Genomic DNA, 19,788 nt, shown 5'->3' with positions numbered 1-19,788 from the left:
GTACTTGAAAAAATTTCTCGTATTGCTGCAGCAATTGAAGGGGCTTGATCAGTCATTAAGGTTATGGGGTGTCGACATTCTCCCATAGATCTCATAAAAGCCTCAAACAACCATACAAAACTGCTGGTCTTTTCATCAAGAACAAAACCCATTCCAAACATCACATTATTACAATGATGATTCATACCAACAAAAGGGGCACAAATCATGCCATATTTGTTGGTTCTATAGGTAGTATCGAAAACCATCAAATCACCAAAAGCTTCATAATCCCTTCGCATTCTTCCATCCCTCCAAAATACACTACAAAGCGCATGATTTCCATCAACCTCAAACTCATAATAAAAGTCACTCTCTTTGGCTTGTCTTGCAGCAAATGACTTGATCAAAGCATTACAATCACCACCTTCTAATCTGCCAGCTTTTTCAGTAGCTCAAGCATTGTAAACATCAGTAACAGTGTAGCATAGATTAGGAGATCCACCAACTTCTTTCCTCAAAGCACGAAGAGAATCCGTAACCCTAACACCACTAGCCTTCATAGTACTTATGAACTTCAAATGCTCACCTTGCATTTTCCTTTGAGACCTAAGGAGATGTCTTTTCTCAACAGGTATCATAGCATGATTGTGATCCATATTGTGTTTAACAGCAGTCCAAACACCTTTCTCATCAATAACAAAATCAATATAAGCTTCACAACAAGTACGATAATCCAACTTAGAATACTTCTTAGGCACCTTAGAAGAAGTATCCTTCAAACCAGCATTTGAACACACATAATTTCTGCCTCTCCAAACACTTGAAGTACCAACATATCGAACTTTCCCTTTCCTAATACTAAATCCATGCCGAAATGCATAATCATTGTACATTTCATATGCCTCCGCATCACTTTTGACTTGTTTCCACTGCAATTCAGACTTTTCACTTTCCTTATAAACAACTTCATACTTATAAACTGCAATAAACAAACAAAATGCATAACCAACATTATTATAGTTCAAATATAAAAGAACATAGTTCAAATAACAGAATTAGATTGTTCAAATAAAAGAATAGCATGTTCATAATTACTTGTACAATTCTATATTAAAAAATATAGAGAATCAAAGGTTCAATAAAATGAAATAAAGGTTCAAAAATAACATGACAGTGTTCATAATATAGTTAAACTACGAAAAAAACGACTAATACAAATTATAAACAAATAATATTCATAAAATTCATCAAAATATGATAAAATTAATCACAAATTAATAAATTCCAGAAGATAATTTAATTAGTCGATCAATAATGCAATGTACAAAAGCACATTAAAATTCATAAATCAGCAATCAAATTCAAAACACTTTGAACAACACATACGTATATCTAACAAATTCTGGACATAAATTGTTCAGCAAGAAATTAAAAGAGGCGAAAGTTCAAAATCAAGAATTAATGAATAAATTAATCAACAAATGATCAAAATCATCACAAATTACTAAAATACTATTGCAGAATCATATTAATCACAATCTAATCAAAAATTACAGAAGATTAAAAATAATCTCATCTCCATTATAAGTAACTTTAAAAAACCTAATTATACAATGAATTGTTCAAAAATCAAATTGAAAAAACCTAATTAACAAAAATAATCGAATTCAGAAATCTTACCTCCACTCTCAAGAATTTCAGGAACAGAAATCAAATCCATGGCAAAAACAAGATTGAAGAACAGAGCAATCAACAATGGTGAGAAAAGCACTGAATAAATCGAATCGAGAAAGTAATTTGAGAGAAAAAATTGATGAGAGAAAACTAGAGGAGAGAGAAAATCAACGAAAGAATATTTTCGAATGATATTTGAAAAGGAAAAATGGAGAAATAAGGAAGGAATTGAAAATGGAAAGAACGCTCGAAAGACGTTGCAAAATAAGGAAAAAACAACTAGGTAAGCAGAAGCTACGTGGCAGAAGCTAATTGGTGGTGCACGTAGTTCTGTGTGCACAAGGGTGCATATTATAATTTGCGCACCATGGTGCATAGAATACCAATTGCTGTACAGACCTCATCATGGGCTTTGTAGCACAGTCCACAAACTAAAAACTTAAATTGCATCTTAGAATTCGAAGTATGAACACTTGATTTGTAGCACAATTTAATTTATTTTTTTTTTGGTTGAAGAAAAACATTTGTAGGAAAACCTCACTCTAAGGTCCTGTTTGGCAAAAGTAGTAGTAGCGAATAGCTTTTAGCGATCGAGTAACGGATAACTGTTAAGCTAGCGAGTAGCTGTCAATTAGTAATGGGTAGAGGTTAGCTGTCAAAGTAGCGGTTGATAGTATGAGTGTTTGGCAAAAGTAGCGGTTGTAATACTAAAACATATCTGAATTCATATAAATATTAATTACAAATTAATACAAATTTGTTAAACGCTACTATTTTTAACGTTTAAGAAAATATACCTAAATGCTACCTCAATCGCTAACCGTTACTAGAACTGCTACCTTGCCAAACACACTCAAATTTTTTCTAGTGTTTTGACTAGTTAAAACGCTAATCGCTACGTCAAACGCTGCCACCAAACAGGGCCTAAACTATTTCTATTTTGAACAATTTTTTTTTGATGTCCATTTTGCATATCTTTGTAACTCTCCTTAGCATTAGTAACCCCTTAGTAACTCCCTTGCCTTATTATTTTCCTTTGTAACTCTTGCACTATTTTGACTCTATTACCTTTGAAGAGTTACTACATTTTCATGTATATATAATAGGTATTGTCTAATGAAGAATAATAACTAAGATTACTTTCTGCATACATACAACTTCTTCTTTGCTCTTCTTTAACCTATGTTTTACAAGAATCCATAATTATTTTAGTACTGAATCCGACTTTGAGAACAATTTTTGTTTAGCCAAACTCGATTTTAAAAGTTGATTATGGATAGAATACATGATGTCATAACTCATGAGTTCGATTCCAGCCAATCATACGTGTATGGGATAAAAATACCGTACGTTACTATAAATTGTAGTCAAATACCAGTTTTTTTTTATTTTATTTTTTTAGGAGAAAAACCCTAACTGAATCTCAACGTTCATGACTTTTGGTCCAATATTTACAGGCCACACACTTTAAGAGTGAGGAAGAAGGATAAGAGATCCCCACCCTTAAAGTGCCCGCACAACGTAAATCCTCCATAGTCTATACCTAGTATTAAGACTTTGTTGAAGTCACTTTCCAATAAAAAAACTAAATTAAATTTGTTGGATGAAGTTAGATTTACAAGTTACTCCGAAGATCACGCTCCATTAATCTAGAATATAAATATGGTACTCGAATATAGGTTGAAGAAGACTAGGTCCACTAAACAAGCCCACATCATTGAAACGCACCAAACTACGTCGTGTAACATTAGTGGGTCCACTTTAAACTGCTGACTAGACCCAACAAATTCACCTCCTTTAAGCAAAACAAAATTAATTAAAAAAAAAAAAAGGACGCAAAGTCGTCTTGTTGCAGGAAAACAATTTTTTCAACATTTTCCTGCAAATTTTATCGATCAAATTGAGCAAAAAAAACCGCCATTGTTGTGTTCTTCAAGCTTCAACTTCTCAATCTCATCTCAAAACCCTAATTTATTGAATTACGAGAAAAGAGGGAAAATTTGGTAGTCGGAAGGTAGAAGAAGAAGAGGAAGATGTGGGTGTTTTACCTGATATCGTTGCCGATGACATTGGGGATGGTTGTAATAACCCTAAAATACTTTGCTGGACCTCATGTTCCTCGATATGTCTTCCTTACTGTTGGTTATGCTTGGTTTTGTTCTCTTTCTATAATCATTCTTGTCCCTGCCGACATTTGGACGGTATTTTCTCTCTCCTCTTTTGTTTTTGTTTTGATTTTTGGGTTGTATTTTGGTCGATTGATTGTTTAATTTGGTTGAATTTTTGGATTTTGATTACTTGATGTTTTAATTAGGGTTTAATTTTGGATTTTGTGATCGAAGCTCTTTTTATGATGTGGTGATCATAAATTGGGATCTGATTTAGGTTTGCATGGATTGCATTTGGTTTATTTGAGCTTTTACTCGTGTTTTGTGTTTTGGATATTGGTGTTTTAGTGATGTTTGATTTAAATTGCACTGGATATATCTTTTAGAGGAGTCGAGGAGAATACCAGCTTAGGGAGTTGGGCAGTTGGGATGTGAGGTTAATTTTATGTGTGTGTATCGACTCGGTTTTGATTTTACTGGTTATGAAGTTTGTGTTCAACTGCTCGTGCTTGGGAAGTGGTCGTGGTCATGGGAAAGAGATGCTTTTGTGAGGATTTTTGTAATGAACTTCAGGTTTAGGGTAGCTCGAGATGATATAAATGTGTAGTTGTCATCCATTGGTAAAGTGATGTGCACTGTGCACATTATTGACTGAAGTCATTAGACTTTCCGTTCATTTTCTGAACATGGTAATTTTGCAGGTTAAAGGATGTATGTGAACATCAAAGAGGAAGATAAGTAATGTTAATTTCATATTCCATAAGGATATCCAAATGCTAGCATTTACGGAGTAATTTTTTTGGTGTGTGTAATAGAAAAGGATAAGTTAATAGCTTGTTTAAATTTGAATTAGTGGAGAAGGGTGCTATGCTCTTTCTACAAAGTCAGTTGTAAATGTTAATTATCTGCCTCTGAGTTACTTGTTTATTTTGCTATGCGGATCATGTATCCTTTTAACAGGCTTAAGAAGTGTGCTGAAATGATATATTTTTTGAGTTATCTTTTGACAATGTGGATATGTTAGGGACTTAGGGTTAGCAGAAAGGTCCATGATTTTTTCATGTGCTGTACAGAATGGCAGGATATGAAGCTCTAGGTTCTTAACAGCTCTTTAACATCTGTGTTCTCGTCCTCGGTATCATGCGGCTATTTTTTTTTCAGTTTCTTTTTTTTTTTTTTTGGCAAGAATTATTTGAAAATATGCTATTTCTGTTCCCTTCAGTCTTTGTTTCAAGTGTTGAATATGCTGCAAGGCTTTTTAAGAATGGAATAGGATAATAGCTTCATATAGGATTTTCTCTAAGTTGTTGATATTGTTCCTGCAGACAGTTAATGGTCACTACAACGGGGTCATTTCATTCTTGTGGAGCTGGTCATATTGGAGCACATTTTTGTTAACTTGGTATGATTCTAGACCAAATGTGTTACCGTCATTAATTTCTTATTGCTGATGCAGAAAATGATGCAACACATATGTTTATAAATTTTAAGAACTCAGTGATTCAGATAGCCTTATATATTTTGATTATGTGATTTTGCTAAGCAGGGCTGTGGTGCCCCTTATCCAGGGTTATGAAGATGCTGGAGACTTCACATTGACGGAAAGATTAAAAACAAGTGTACATGTGAACCTTGTCTTTTATCTTATCGTTGGATCTATTGGTCTTCTTGGACTGATACTCCTTTTCACTATGCGCAGAAAGCTGTCAGTTGCTACCTTTTTCTTTGATATATACTTCCGTTCTTAAAAGGTTGTCAAAGACCTATATGGAAATATTGTATCTTTTGCTTGACACCCTTTGTATGTGGGGTTGAACCAGGAAAGGAGGTGTTCTTGGTTTTGCAATGGCTTGTTCAAACACGTTCGGACTTGTTACTGGAGCCTTTTTACTCGGTTTTGGTTTAAGTGAAATTCCCCGAAGCCTCTGGAAGAATGCAGACTGGACATTTCGGCAGAAACTATTGTCCCATAAGATTGCAAAAATGGCTTCAAAACTGGATGAGGCTCATCAGAACTTCTCAAATGCAATTGTGGTAAGCTTCTTTTGTGTCATGTAGAATTGGTACCTTAAATATGTTTTAGGTTGTTACCTTAAATATGTTTTACGTTGTTCAAGTGTCAAACTTTACCCTTTTCTTAATAATTTATTGGTATATTTTATTATTCAAATGAGAAATATTAATATTTTTGCCGAGTTATCGTAGTATTCAAACTCCTAATTATCAAGCACTTGACATGGCTATAATTTCTAAATATCCCTACACACACACACACACACACACACACACTCAAGTGTTAACTAGCTATAATTTCTGGTTTGGTGATTCAAGTGCCCCTTTAAGCCTTGTAATGTTGTTTTTGACACATTTTCCATGCTAGCATTATTGGCGAAGCAGGCTTGGGCATAGGGATGTTCTAGGTCCCGTATTAATGAATATTGGTTTGTGCTCAATTGGATTTCCTAGATAGTTGGCAATCTAGAGTTCTTCTCCGAACTTGCAATTTCTCTAGGTGAAAGTCTTGCAATGTATTTATTTTCCAAAATTGAAGTCTCTTATCCTTACTTTGGATTTTTCTTGATACTACCAATGGTGAAATTATAATGCATCGTCTTTTGTTTTCATATCCTCCTCATCTAGACATCGCAGGGATATTGCTGAAAGAAAAGGTGTTACTTAAAAGGGGACAAAAGGGATTAGAATTTTATGAAGCAGGCTTGACTTTTCCTTGCAAATTTTTGATATAGATAACTTACCATATGATCTATGTCATCTTTATGGCCTTGAGGAAGGCTAGGCTCCCTTATTGTGATTTACAATCCTTGCTTTGAAAGTTTGGTGGATTTTATATTTTTAGTGTAGGCATTGCTTAAGATGAGCTCCTTAGAATTTGGTGCTGTAGGAATTGCTGTTTGATAAAATATTATATGTAGTAATCACTTAGATTGTATCTTAAAACTCCTAGGAAGGGCAAAAAAATAAGTAAACTTGTTTTATGTCATGTTATGAGCAACTTATCCCGAGTAAGGTGAAGGGAGACGTTTTGGTGATTTGATCTCAGCAAGGTTACAAGATGGTTTTTGGGGTCCTTAAATAAAAGCCTTCTGCTCGGGCACGATGTTTGTTGGAGAGACATTGTATTGGGTAATTATTGATTAAAGTTCAATTAAAAATAAAAATTAAACTGGGAACAATTTATTGTGTTTAGGGAAAGTGAAAAAATATAGCGGAGTTAGATGGGTTTTGTGGTCTGACTTTAACGTTTGATGCCCAACAAAACATAAGGTTCGAAATCTCTTGCTCCCCCTTTCACTTTGTGTTTTTCGAAAAATTCGCCGACCTGAGTGACGCCACGGCGCAACACCTTTGACATTAATGGGCATAAACTAGGAATAACACTACAAGATATGTTATTTCTTGTTAAATTGCCTATTAACGGCAAACTGGTCCTCATCTAACAATACAGTAATAAGAATACTTTATTCGAAGATGAGGAGATCACTCTTGTTTCAACGGCCAAATTATATAAGATAATATTCAATAAGGAACTCATCTGGAAGAGGCGGAAGATGGCACTGTTGATGCTCATATTGTACAACGCTTCATAATGCCTTCCACTAATGGGCTAAGTATGTTGCCCCCTTTTTTAAGTGCTGAGTGATTCCACTTATGCATGGGGAACAGCCACGCTAGCTTTTCTTCCGCATCACATGGAAAAATGGGGTAAATGTGAGAAGGAGGACAAAGTAGGTGGCAATGCATGACTATTGGTGGTAAGTAAATTTTTTTGTCAATCTTCATTTTATCAATTTTATTTTTTTTAAATGTGAGTGTAATTATGACTTTAATATTGTGTCCATTAGAACCCACGATTATCCACCAATCGTATTTTATGATCATAATATTCATAAACTTTAAGTTTGTTACCTTTTGGCTAAATTGTTTTGTAACAGTATGTGGTTTATGATGAACCACATAATTGTTGCGAAAAACAAGGCCAAGACGAGTCACAAACTGTTATCTTGTTTAAGCTCGTCTGGAAGCACCCATGTGTCCAGCAAAAAACAAGAAGCACTTGGTGCGGATCGTACAGTTAGAAGAAGCAAGTGCTTCCTGTTTGTTGTTTTGTTGATAGGATATTTGTTGGACACTTTATGTCTCATGGGTGCTCCCAGACGAGCTTAAACAAGATAAGTTGTTTGTAACTTGTCTTGGCTCTACTTTTTGTAACAATTATGTGGTTCATCATAAACCACATACTGACATAATGTTACAAAACAATTAAGCCAAGTTGACGTAACCTTTTAAGGTAAGAAACTTACAGTTTATGAATATTATCATAAAATTCGATTTGTGGATAATCGTGGGTCTTATGACCACAATTTGGACATAATATTACCGTCATAATCACACTCATATTTAAAAAAAATAAAAATAATAAAATGAAGATTGATAAAAAAATTTACTTACCAACAATAGCCATGCTTTGCCACCTACTTTGTCCTCCTTCTCACATTTATCCCATTTTTCCATTTGATGTGGAAGAAAAGCTAGCATGGCTGTTCCCCATGCATAAGTGGCAGATGTAGTATCTAGATATCACTCCACACTTAAAAAAAGGGGGTAACATACTTGGTCCATTAGTGGATGACATTATAAAGCACCATACAATGAGCATCAACAATTAGGGCTGAGCAAAACTATCTGAAAATCCGATGATCCGATCCGAAAATATCGGATATTGGATATCCAAATTTCGGATTTCAGATATCCGATATTCGAAGAAATTACTCATTATATTGTATCATTTTTACCGTACATGTTATAACACATACCAAACCCTAAAGCTTGAGACCCCCAATATAAATTCCTGTGGCCCGCCCCGCCCCCACGTGCCTCTCTTAACCTCTAACTTTCTCTCTCCTCTTCTCTATCAACCTATAAATTTCTCTCTCTTGTAAATTTTAGTCTCTCATTTTCTCAGATCTCCTCCATTGACACTAATCATCGCTTCTTTGTCCTTACAACTAGCACTTCATTAGTTTTTCTCACTCAACCCGCAACTCAACGGCATGTCGTTCTCAACTTCACAAGTTTGCGGCTCCGCCTCACTGAAATTTGGTCAGATCGAAAAAAAAATGGAACACTAATACTTCATTTTGGTATTGCTGTACAAATTGCCATGAGTATATACAAGTATATGGTGATTGCATGATTTGGGGTTTAATTCTCTTGAATAAAAGTATAGCTTTATAACTTTATTCTGCTCAAATTAGCTTGTAAAAATAATATATATCATGTATGATAAATTGATGATATAATTTTTCTAAGTTGATTGTTTATTAATTTTGATGTCTCGAGGCAATACAAATTCCGTTCAATTTTTATTTTTTGAAGATGTTTTTCTTTCAAATAGTAAAATAATGTCAATTAGTTAAAAAAAAAAAGAAAAATTCAATTTCGGTTAGTGGATATCCGAACTATCCGATTTGAATATTTCGGATCGGATATCGGATATCAAATTTAAAATTTTCGGATTCGGATATATGATCCGAAATTGGATTTCCGGTCCGTGCTCACCCCCATCAACAATGCCATCTTCCGCCTCTTCTAGCCGAGAGCTCCTTGGTGAAGATTATCTTATCTAACGGTTGGTAAATCAAGAGTGATCTCTAATATTCGAATAAAGTATGCTTATTACTGCATTGCTGGATGAGGACCGGTTTGTTGTCGATGGGCAATTTAACTAGGAATAACACATTTTGAAGTGTAATTTCTAGTTTATGCCCATTAATGTCAAAGGTGTTGGAAGTGTGGTTGTAATAGCCCATCACCTTTGACTCAAAAAACGACAAAATTGAAGGTTTTGCCAAGGTCAAAAATCGAATAAGACATTTAGCAGCCTACAACTTGACAATCCTCATATAATTGTTCCCTAACTTGATCAATGTTGTCTGAGGCAGCCTACAACTTTCAATACTCTGTGAACCTCCATTTGCAATATCAACCTAACACATTAAGCAATACCTTATAGTCCGCAATTGTTTAGCACTTATCCAAACAAAATTGAATTTCTGTTTTTTAGTAGCAAAATCAGATATCAATGTCATATTGTTCACATCGACATTAAACAAACTCTCAACTCCTTAACATAAGGATTTTGAACGGACCAATAATGGAACCAACAACCAGTCATAAGCCTCCATTAATTCACAAAGTCAACAACTCAAACCAATAGAAAGATCATTGTCATCATCAAAGCAAAATTGAATTTATGTTTTTTAGTAGCAAAAATAAATAGCAATCGCATGGACATTTAACAAACTCTCACCCCTTAAATTTGCATTGTCATCACCAGTAAATTAGCTCATTTAACAAGTATCACCATCAATGTTTGACAACTTAAACCGATCCTTAGTTATCCAAATTTAAATTGACTAAATTCTAAAAACCTAATCAAACATATACGAAGTATAAAATAAATGAGCAACAAAAATTAGGATTACTTGCTGTAAAAGAAGGGGTAAGGAAAGGAGCAGGCAATGTCTTGGAGAATAGAAAGGTGCTCTGTGGCGCAGGTCGGCAGGGGTAAAGAAAGGAGCAGGTGAGGTCCTTAGGACGACAGGATGTGGGTGAATTTTTCGGAAACACGAATTGGATGGGGGAGCGAGAGATTTTGAACCTTATTATTTGTTGGGCTTTAAACGTCAAAGTTAAAAAATATTATTTTGGGCTTATTTTGGTCTCAACAAGAGTTACAAGTTGGTTTTTGGGGTCCTTAAATAAAAGCCTTATTTCGCTGGGGCACGATGTTTGTTGGAGAGACATTGTATTGGGAAATTTTTGATTAAAGTTCATTTAAAAATATTAGTGGGAAACCGGAAACAATTTATTGTGTTTAGGGAAAGTGAGAAAATATAGTGGAGTTAGATGGGTTTTGATGATTTAAAGTGAATATAGAAATAAGTTAGTGGATGATGAACCCACCCATAAGCAAAATTGGGCTTTATTCAGGGACATGGATTTTGGAAGAAATAGGGCTTTTATTTTGTGATGGAGGGAGTAGTAGGAAATAAATTGACACCTACTGTCCCAACTGTGCCCCTTTTCCTTTTTGTCCCATGTATTGATTAATTGGGAGTAGTCCCATGAGTCTTGACATGGGTTGTTTCTTCATAAATCAGCTGTCACCTTAAGTAACATGTTTACTGTTCAGTAGGTGAAAGTTGCTTGGGATATTGACAATTGTTCTTTGATTTTTATAATCAGTTGAATTCTACCCTTTTCTCCATTCAACCCTCCTGCACCACCCGATACAGCCCTGCCACCCCTCTTATTTTTCTGTCACCATCTCCAGCCATGAAACCTAATACCTACCCCTTCCTTTATTTAGTTAAGGCCAGCCCTCTGCCGAAAGTCCATCAAGAGGTCCATAACTGAACTCTAGTGCCACCATCAGTCCTCCACCCTTTTCCCTACTTATCCAGATGATCAGATGAATTCAGTTGATGGGGGAAAATGAACAATACCTAGATGACTATTTAAATAAAGTTTTATGGAGCTGAACATTGAATTGGGAAATTCCAGATGCTATTATGACACGCTTTGAAGAGAAATTACAAAAATAAGTGAACTTACTTTTTGAGAAATTAACAGTTTCTTGGAAACAATCTCTTATGCACCTTTCAGTAAAACCAAGAACCTGACAAAAAATCCACCACCTAAGATTATTATCACAAAGGTAATAAAATGACCTTTATAGTCTTGATATGCTTTATAGGGTGAAAGAAAAGATTACAAAAGGAGTAAGAATAATTTCACGACGGAAGCATCAATTTTGACTAAGTTTATCTTAATTGAGTAAGTTGATGATTGAGCAATTAGAGAGATGATTAATAGTTTGTGGGAGAAATTGGCAACTGATTTTTGTGTTTAGTGTTTTAATATCAAAGGGGTCTGCTGGTTTGGTGGGTGAAGGTTCGGATCTTGGAGTATTTTTGTTAGTGGTGGAGGGAGTAATAGTGATCTGATGATTGCTTTGGATGTGGGATCAAGACAGCAGGGGACTTGTGATGGTACTTGGATCTGTTGGGAAAGAGCTTGTGGGGTGGTCATGATGTGCTGACAAGAGGGGGGGTGGTGATGGAGAGGGGAGAGAAAGGAAAGAGAAAATATAAGTTCCTCGAAATGAGTAAAAACAATATGTTTACCTAAACAATTTTTTTAAAAAGACAAGTAAATTAAAGATGTGTATTATGACTAATGAGATAGACATGCGGGAACAAGTTAAGGGATAGAATCAGGGATGGAAATGTTTGGATGAAAGTTTGGGTTGCAAATATTAAAGATTAGAGATTCTCAGTTTTGATGGACATGAGAGACATTGACCAAAAGATTCACCCTAAGGAAGGTTGAAGGTTGGGGTGATGGCATGTGAAGGGAGGGACATGAAGAAAATGGGCTTACAAGGTGATGTAGCATTAGATAGAAGCTAATGGAGTAGGATTGTTGTGGATGAGCACATGGACTCCTGGTTCATGCAACCTTTGGGGATAAGGCTGTGGCTTTGATGTGGCTGTTGCCTTTTGTTGTCATAGGGGATCAATTTGGGAAGACCCCTACAAAGTTGGGATTTTTCAAAAAAAATTAGTAGTTTAATTAATTGAAGAAGAGGAATGTAGTGTCAGCTTTATGGCTTTTACCGTAATCTTATCTTGGATTCTGGGTCATACATAGTCTTCAAGTGCAAATTTTTGGAGTTGGTTTTTCCTTTTGTTGTTGTTGTTGTTGTTGTTTTGAAATGGATGTTTTATCCGCTTTCACTGATGCAATGTGTATCTATTGCTTTGGATATACTGTAATTCCTGATAATTTATGAATGCTGATAAATTCTTTAATTGTTTTCTTTTCATCTTTGCTGTTACCTTAACTATTCTATTTTCTGTTAGGTTGCTCAAGCGACCTCTAATCAAATGTCAAAGCGTGATCCTTTACGGCCTTACATGGATGTAATTGATAAGATGTTGACTGAAATGGTATAACAATTCTTCTTTCTTGATTGTACACTAGAAACTGAATTCTTTCTTAGTTTAGCTCTTAATTTCTAATTATTACTTATGTCAGTTCAAAGAAGATCCATCCTTCAAGCCTCAAGGAGGGAGATTGGGTGAAAATGACATGGATTATGATGCAGATGATAAATCAATGGCTCAGCTTAGGCGTCAACTTAGAGTAGCACAAGAGGAGTATTATCGGTACAAAAGGTAAATTGGTCTGAGAAAAAAAGGAGGTTATGTATGCCAAATGTAAAATATGTAGATTTAATTTGTTCATTTTACTGGTGTAATTAGATGCTATTGCTTTGTGACATGTTTTTACAAATGCTGTGATTTGCACCGTGTCACTTCTTTGTTATGTTACTCTTGACTTAGGAACTTATTTATGATACGATTACATGTCCTATTGCTGGCAGTCTCGATAACGGCTGTAAATGATGGTTGTAAATTCTTTCATTTGGAAGGTTATTTTTTTCCTTGGGTTAATTATTTATTTTCTTTTTAGTGAATATATGACATATGTCTTGGAGGCCCTTGAGTTGGAAGACACCATCAAAAACTATGAACGACGCCATGCTACTGGATGGTATGTCATCACTTCTCTTTCCACTTATAGAATTTAATTTGATATTTTGACATGCTTTTGCTGCTAATAATTTGATTGGAAAGTGAGTCGAATTTTTAGGAACGGAGGGTGTATTAATGGTTGAATCTATTCTTTATTTCCCTTATCTTTACTTCGCCAAACACTCTCTTTGTATAACTGACTTGTTATGAGGTGGTGACATGTTATTCTCCAAGATGCTTCCTCCTAAACTACATTGGTAATTGCCTAAAATTTAAATTTCCCAGGTGGGATAGAGGAGTTTTTCTTTATATCTGGAGTTATTTCTTTTAATTTTGAAGTCATAAAGAGGAAATCAGCGTGGGCATTGATGTGGACTTTTTAAGGGAAGGATATGAGGAACTTTTCGCAGAGTTGCTCATTGCCAGAATATCATCTGTATGACTGTGTTAGTTTTGTTGGGAGGTGATGGAAAAGATACCACTTGTTGGACCTCAAAGTTGAGAGTTGTGGCTTATATATAAGCTGATGATGTGGTTAAGGAAAAAGCTAGTGGGGAGGTGAGAGACCAATTTGTTCTTGTGAGTTGGTCTAAGACTAGGCTGGGTTGCATGTATGTTTACTGCCAAATGTGTAGCTCACATCTGTTGGATATATATCTCTTCGTTTCATGGCTCTTTTCTTTCTTTTCCATTTATTTTCTGGGACTGAATGTTGGAACTGTACCTAATGTAAAGCTCAAAAAAAAATGCTACTCTCCTCTCCAAAGTGGTACGTAGTATTTGTTAATTGCTTATATTGGTTTGCCAAGCTACATAGTCACATGTATCAATTTGTTATTGATATTCTTGAAATTCATTTTATTTGTCAAAGTTTTCACATGCATTTGTTTTATATTTTTGGTAAAGGTAGTTTTTTTATAGTCATTCAATCAATCAATCAAAGCCTTAATCCCATATTCGGGGGTCAGCTACAGGAATCAAAAGTGATTATTCTGTATAGTCATCCACACAAATCTTCTTCCTCATTGTAACTTGAATTGTACTTGTAGGAAATTTATTTCAAGCCTGAGAGGCAGTCGTCCTGGCAGAATTGGCCCCTTCTTAGATACTATTGGTAATGCTAGAACTTCCAAAGCTTTTTACATTTGAATTGCTGTATATTGCAAAAAGTGAACTGAAATTTCTTGTGAGAAGCTTGGTTGATAGTCAAATGTTTTTCTATTGCTTCAGATGTAAGTATATTTTTGTAAACAATTGTGTTTCCTTAAGATCTCATTTATGATGTTCGTTTGTAGTGGAGCAACAGAGATATTATATTTTTCTTCTCCTAGCGGGTTGTGGTAAATGCAATATCAGGCTAACAGAGATGGTTGTTCTTTCCAGAGCTATTATGGCGCTGTATCTTGAGGAAGCAATTACAGAAACTTTTGGCTATCGTACTTGGTTGCATGTCAGTGGCAATTCTCTTGGCTGAAGCAACGCTACTTCCCAATGTTGATCTGTCTCTTTTCTCAATCCTCATCAAATCTGTGGGAAGACGGGAGTTATTTGTGCAGGTACTCACTATGATTGTACTGCAGAATAATTTCAATACGTGTTATTCTTTCTTTCTTCATCATTATATTTGTTGTGTCACGTGTTATTTTATGCCTAAAAAATTCTGATTGACGAGTGTAATTGCAAAGGAGATTTGTTGGTTTAGGAAAACTTTCTTTGAGATGCTTCTAGCATCAATCATTCAGCTACTTAGTTGCACCCTTTTGGTGGCAAAAACTAATGGTCCAAAATTCTCTTGTAGGGGGCCATATGTAGGTTGGCGGGCGTTTATAGTACTGAAGTAGGAATGCTATTCTATATAACCAGTCAATGTTTTACTTTCTTGATTATCTTGCTGTTTAACTAATGCCGTATGCTTATTTTGACTTGCATTTTCTTCATTATGTGCTAACCTGTGGAGAAAAGGGGCGGAGATACAAGTTATAGGATGTTTCTATTAAAAATTTTGTTATTGTTTGATTTTTTAGTTCTATTTATGACTCATTATCATTAACAATTGATGAAATAAATGTTAATGTGAACTATGGTGGGGTGGGGGATTTAATGTGAGATTATCTATTATGTGCATTTGATTGTACCCCTTTTGCTTGCTGGCAGGTTTTTGCATTTATTCCTCTGATGTACATGTGCATATGTACATATTATTCATTGCTCAAAATTGGAATGCTGATGTTTTACTCACTAACGCCAAGACAAACAAGCTCTGTCAACCTGCTTATGATTTGCTCGTAAGTCATTTGATTTCTCTAGTATGAGAATAGGCAGATGTGGTTGTAATAGTTTGAAATATCTACATAAAAATAAAATAAAAAAGTGCACCTTCAAGTAAAAGCTAGTAATTCTGTATTTTCTTTTCACAGGATGGTTGCTCGTTATGCCCCACCAGTCTCTTACAATTTTCTAAATCTTATCCGCCTTGATGGGAATGCTAAAACTATCTTTGAAAAGGTAACTCTCAGTTAATATAAAAAGCATAAGGTTCTGAGTCTTCTGACATTTATTATCAGTGAGTTAAATGTGGCTGCATGGAAAAGTTTATATAGTGGACAACTGGACATACATTGGGGGTGAAGTCCCATCTACCTTTTGGACTATTGCGATAGGATTCTGGAAAATTTGGGCTGGCTACAATTGGTCCAATGTGTGAATGCACATTTTTCAACATTAGTAGGTTTATTGCCTTGTTGGGGTGAGTGGGGGGATGGTGGAGTCCAATTTACCTTTTGGAGCATTGCAATAGGATTCTGGAAACCTTTGGGCCAGCTATGATCAAATGTGGGAATGCACATGTACATTTGGCGCACCTTTAAGTTGGCAGACTAAGAAAATAGGGTTTGTCTTTTTCCTGTGATGTTATGATATGATTTTTTTTTTTTTTTTTTTTTTTTTTTTTTTTTTTTTTTTTTTTGCCTCTCTCTTTGTATAGGATCTCTTTTTCCCCAACAAAAAAAAGGTTTAGGTGTGTAAAGAGTTGACAAACAACTGTGATGAAATTTATGTTATAATTAGTTACGAAAGTATGAAGCATGGGTACTTCAATTGGCAGCCATAACCCCGCACAAGTACGTTATGGGGTATCGTCGTATTGGGTACTTCACTGCATCTTTATTGATTTTTACTTCTATTTTCTGATGGTTTTTAAAGATGGTGGCTTCTCATCTCCAATCTTGCATTCATAGTTATGCAAGTATTATTTCCTCATGAAATAGTAGAATGGGTCAATGGTTAATCAATAATCATGCTAAATATTTTTGCACTTGAAGCCATTTTCTGACCTGTCATTTGTGTATTGATTGTCAAGCCTGAGTTGTTAGCCAATGTACAACCCTTGTACGGTGTGCTTTGCTCTTCATTGTTGCTTTTTGGCAGTATCCAATTGACTAACCGTTCTACTCCTTTCAAAATTTTATAACAGCGAATGGGCAACATTGATGATGCTGTCCCCTTTTTTGGGAGGAGATTCAACAAAATTTACCCTCTCATTATGGTTGTCTATACAATTCTGGTTGCTAGTAACTTTTTTGATAGGGTGATGAATTTTTTTGGAAGTTGGAAAAGACTCAGGTTTCAAAGTGAAGCTGAAGACTTGGATGGTTTTGATCCATCAGGAATGATCATCTTGCAGAAAGGTAAATGTAGCCCAGCTCCATGCCTTAGATCTTGTTTGTCCTCTAGCGGCTACTCATATCCAATGGTGCAAGAGCTAATTTTTCAGAGTCTACTAGCCAACTAGATTGGTGATACTTTCATTATTTTAGGATAATAGTGTATTTGGATGAGGGAATTTGGAAGGAGGAGGGAGGGGGTGGGGGTTCTTCCATTTTCCTTCTTTTAGTTAATTAGATCCAACTATTGAAATGTTTAGGAAGAGAATGAAAGTACACTCCTCTCCTCTCTTCTTCTTCCTTCTTAATTCCTGCCCTTCTGTTCATCCATCAATGCTATAACTTTGGTGTTGATGTGCAGAACGTTCTTGGCTTGAACAAGGACACAAAGTTGGTGAGCAGGTTATACCATTGGCAAGAAACTTCAATGGTGTCAGCGTGGATGTTGAGACTGGCATAAAGTCGAAGGTATTCTTATTATTATTTTTTTTTTCTTTTCTTTTTTTTTTACTTTTAAAATAAAGTTTGAAGGAATACTTGTTATGTATTTATTTTGAAGGGATCATACCATGAAGTAATCTTTTGGTTATTATCTTTCTATGCGTTTGGGAATATGATTATGTTTAACTTAATGCAAACTTATTTTAGGGCGATCCTGCTGTTGAGATGAAAGGATCTTCATCCATGAATGATATTAAAGGCAGTCTGGTAAAAACATCAAAATCTGAAGCTCGGCAATCTATTGGAAACAGGGAGGTAATTGGCCACAAGTATGCTGTAATGAGAGAGCAGAACAAGCAAACATCCAGCTCAAAACCTGCAGAGAATACTATAGCTGCCGCCAAGGTCTCGTTGTTGAATTCCGAGACTTCCAGTTCAGTAAATGACGTAAGACGCACATCTTCTGGCATGTCTTCCACATGGCAGTCAATGAAAATGGGTTTTAACAATTTCAAGACAAACCTTGAGGCAAAGAAATTTCTTCCTCTAAAACTATCCCAGGAACCAAAACTTCTCTCCCATAATTCTTCTTCTGAGTCTCTGGATGAAATATTCCAGAGATTGAAACGTCCTACTGTAGATAGCACAACATATGTTGATGATGATGATTACAATGATGACAGTGATACTGAGATTAGGAATTCGGGTTCAAAAAGATGATATTCTGTGTAATTAAGAGCTACTCCCTATATGTATAGGAACTATGTCGCAGGCAGAGTGCTTGAGATCATTGTATAGGTCTAGTTAAAAGGTCAAATGCCCGCGCATGAGCTCGCAAATTTTTGCAGCACCCTGTGATTCTGCTGTTGTGGGATTATTTGCTGTTGCCATATTGCAGCTAATTAACCAGAACTGACTCATAGGGTAACAATGTATACATTGTGAAAGATGATTCATACCCTGAAGAAACCCAATACACGAGAAAATATTTTTGTACACTTATATATGAAAGCATATTAGGTTTTGGTATTTTCCCTATAATAGTCAATTTTGTATCTGTATCTGGAATTCGATATATACTAGTGAAATTTGTTTTCAACCAACAATTAGATTATTATCTGTAACACTGTTAAATTTATTAGTATCTTTATCGACTAATTAACAGTGACTTCATTGCTTAATATGCATTTATCTTCTATATTGAGGCCACGATCGATGATCACACCTCTTGTATACTAGGATTAATGACATAATTTGATGTAGATTAGCAGCACTGTTGTCTCATGATTCGATATTAAAGTATCGATTTGTGAAATAAGACACAAAAATATATGTGCTGTACAGTGCACACTGCTTGCCTCTGCTGCTATCTAAATGAATGGAGTAGAAAGAAAGTGAACATATAATTGGACAATCACATCGATTCTGGAGCGATATATGTTGAAATACCCGGTCCTGTGCCCTGTCACATTCATATTCAATTTTTCCAAAGATTTTGTCCCTTTGATTCATTTGATACAAATATACAATTGGAAATAGTGACCAATGTTTGGAACATGGTACCATAATTCATTCTTGAAGTTCTTTTTGGTGAAATTGTAAGTAAAAAAAAATAAAATTCAAGAGCATTATGCAAATAATCTCTGTTCTATTAAACGTGGTCAAATTCCTCTCGATTCACCTTATAAAGTAGGTCATGAGAAGACGTTCTATTTTTCAGTAGGTGTACTATTACTCTATTAGGTTAGTCAAATCCTTTCTTCTTCTTCTTCAAAGAAAAAAAAAAAGTCAAATCCTTATTCAACATATAAGAAATTATGGAAATATCAAATATGGTACCTTGATCTATTTGTCGACCGTCTCATCCTCTATCCATAAACCAATCAAATAATATTAATATAAAGGAAAATGGGATAAACAACTACACAAGTAAGTCGACATGTACTTAAAATACATGGAAACTAAGCTAATAAATTTGCCGACTATTACTAGCGCAAACAACTTGATGTGATGGTCATTGGTCAAGGAAAGCACTTGGACGGTTGTCTACGACAACCCATTAGAGTGTGGACTGTGGATGGCCTCACCAAGTTTACGAGTTACTCCCTCCGTATTTTTTTTTTTCCCTTACAAATCTATATAAAACGTTTTTTTGAGGCAAAAAAAATTCCATAGGAAGGATGTAAAAAGACGGGAGTCAGAGAAAGTATAACCTTGCTAGAGTAATTTTGCCTTATTCAAACTTTTTTGCTCTTTGCATTGGGGTTATCACCTAAGTTAAATTAAAAGCCGTCTGAT

At 35.2% G+C, this 19,788-nt stretch overlaps 2 protein-coding genes across 2 annotated transcripts; one reads left to right on the top strand and one right to left on the bottom strand.

Annotated features, from left to right (window-relative positions):
• Positions 1–434: 434 nt before the first annotated feature.
• Positions 435–875, bottom strand: LOC145564738 (protein FAR1-RELATED SEQUENCE 5-like). The gene has a single exon (XM_081624954.1). The coding sequence runs from the start codon at positions 873–875 to the stop codon at positions 435–437; it is 441 nt and encodes a 146-aa protein (XP_081481080.1).
• Positions 876–3,472: 2,597 nt separating this feature from the next.
• On the top strand, positions 3,473–18,531 carry LOC145562165 (uncharacterized). Its single transcript, XM_081622356.1, has 14 exons — positions 3,473–3,857; positions 5,090–5,166; positions 5,311–5,469; positions 5,585–5,798; positions 12,713–12,799; positions 12,888–13,027; positions 13,326–13,406; positions 14,437–14,501; positions 14,771–14,943; positions 15,542–15,672; positions 15,805–15,892; positions 16,860–17,073; positions 17,411–17,517; positions 17,698–18,531. The coding sequence occupies exons 1-14, from the start codon at positions 3,690–3,692 to the stop codon at positions 18,208–18,210; spliced, it is 2,217 nt and encodes a 738-aa protein (XP_081478482.1). The 5' UTR covers positions 3,473–3,689; the 3' UTR covers positions 18,211–18,531.
• Positions 18,532–19,788: the final 1,257 nt, after the last annotated feature.

Source organism: Chenopodium album, chromosome 10, assembly GCF_948465745.1.
Source record: "Chenopodium album chromosome 10, dcCheAlbu1.1, whole genome shotgun sequence".
Taxonomy (NCBI): Eukaryota; Viridiplantae; Streptophyta; class Magnoliopsida; order Caryophyllales; family Amaranthaceae; genus Chenopodium; species Chenopodium album.
The sequence above is the reverse complement of the archived record's forward strand: the minus strand, read 5'-3'. Positions and strand labels throughout refer to the sequence as shown.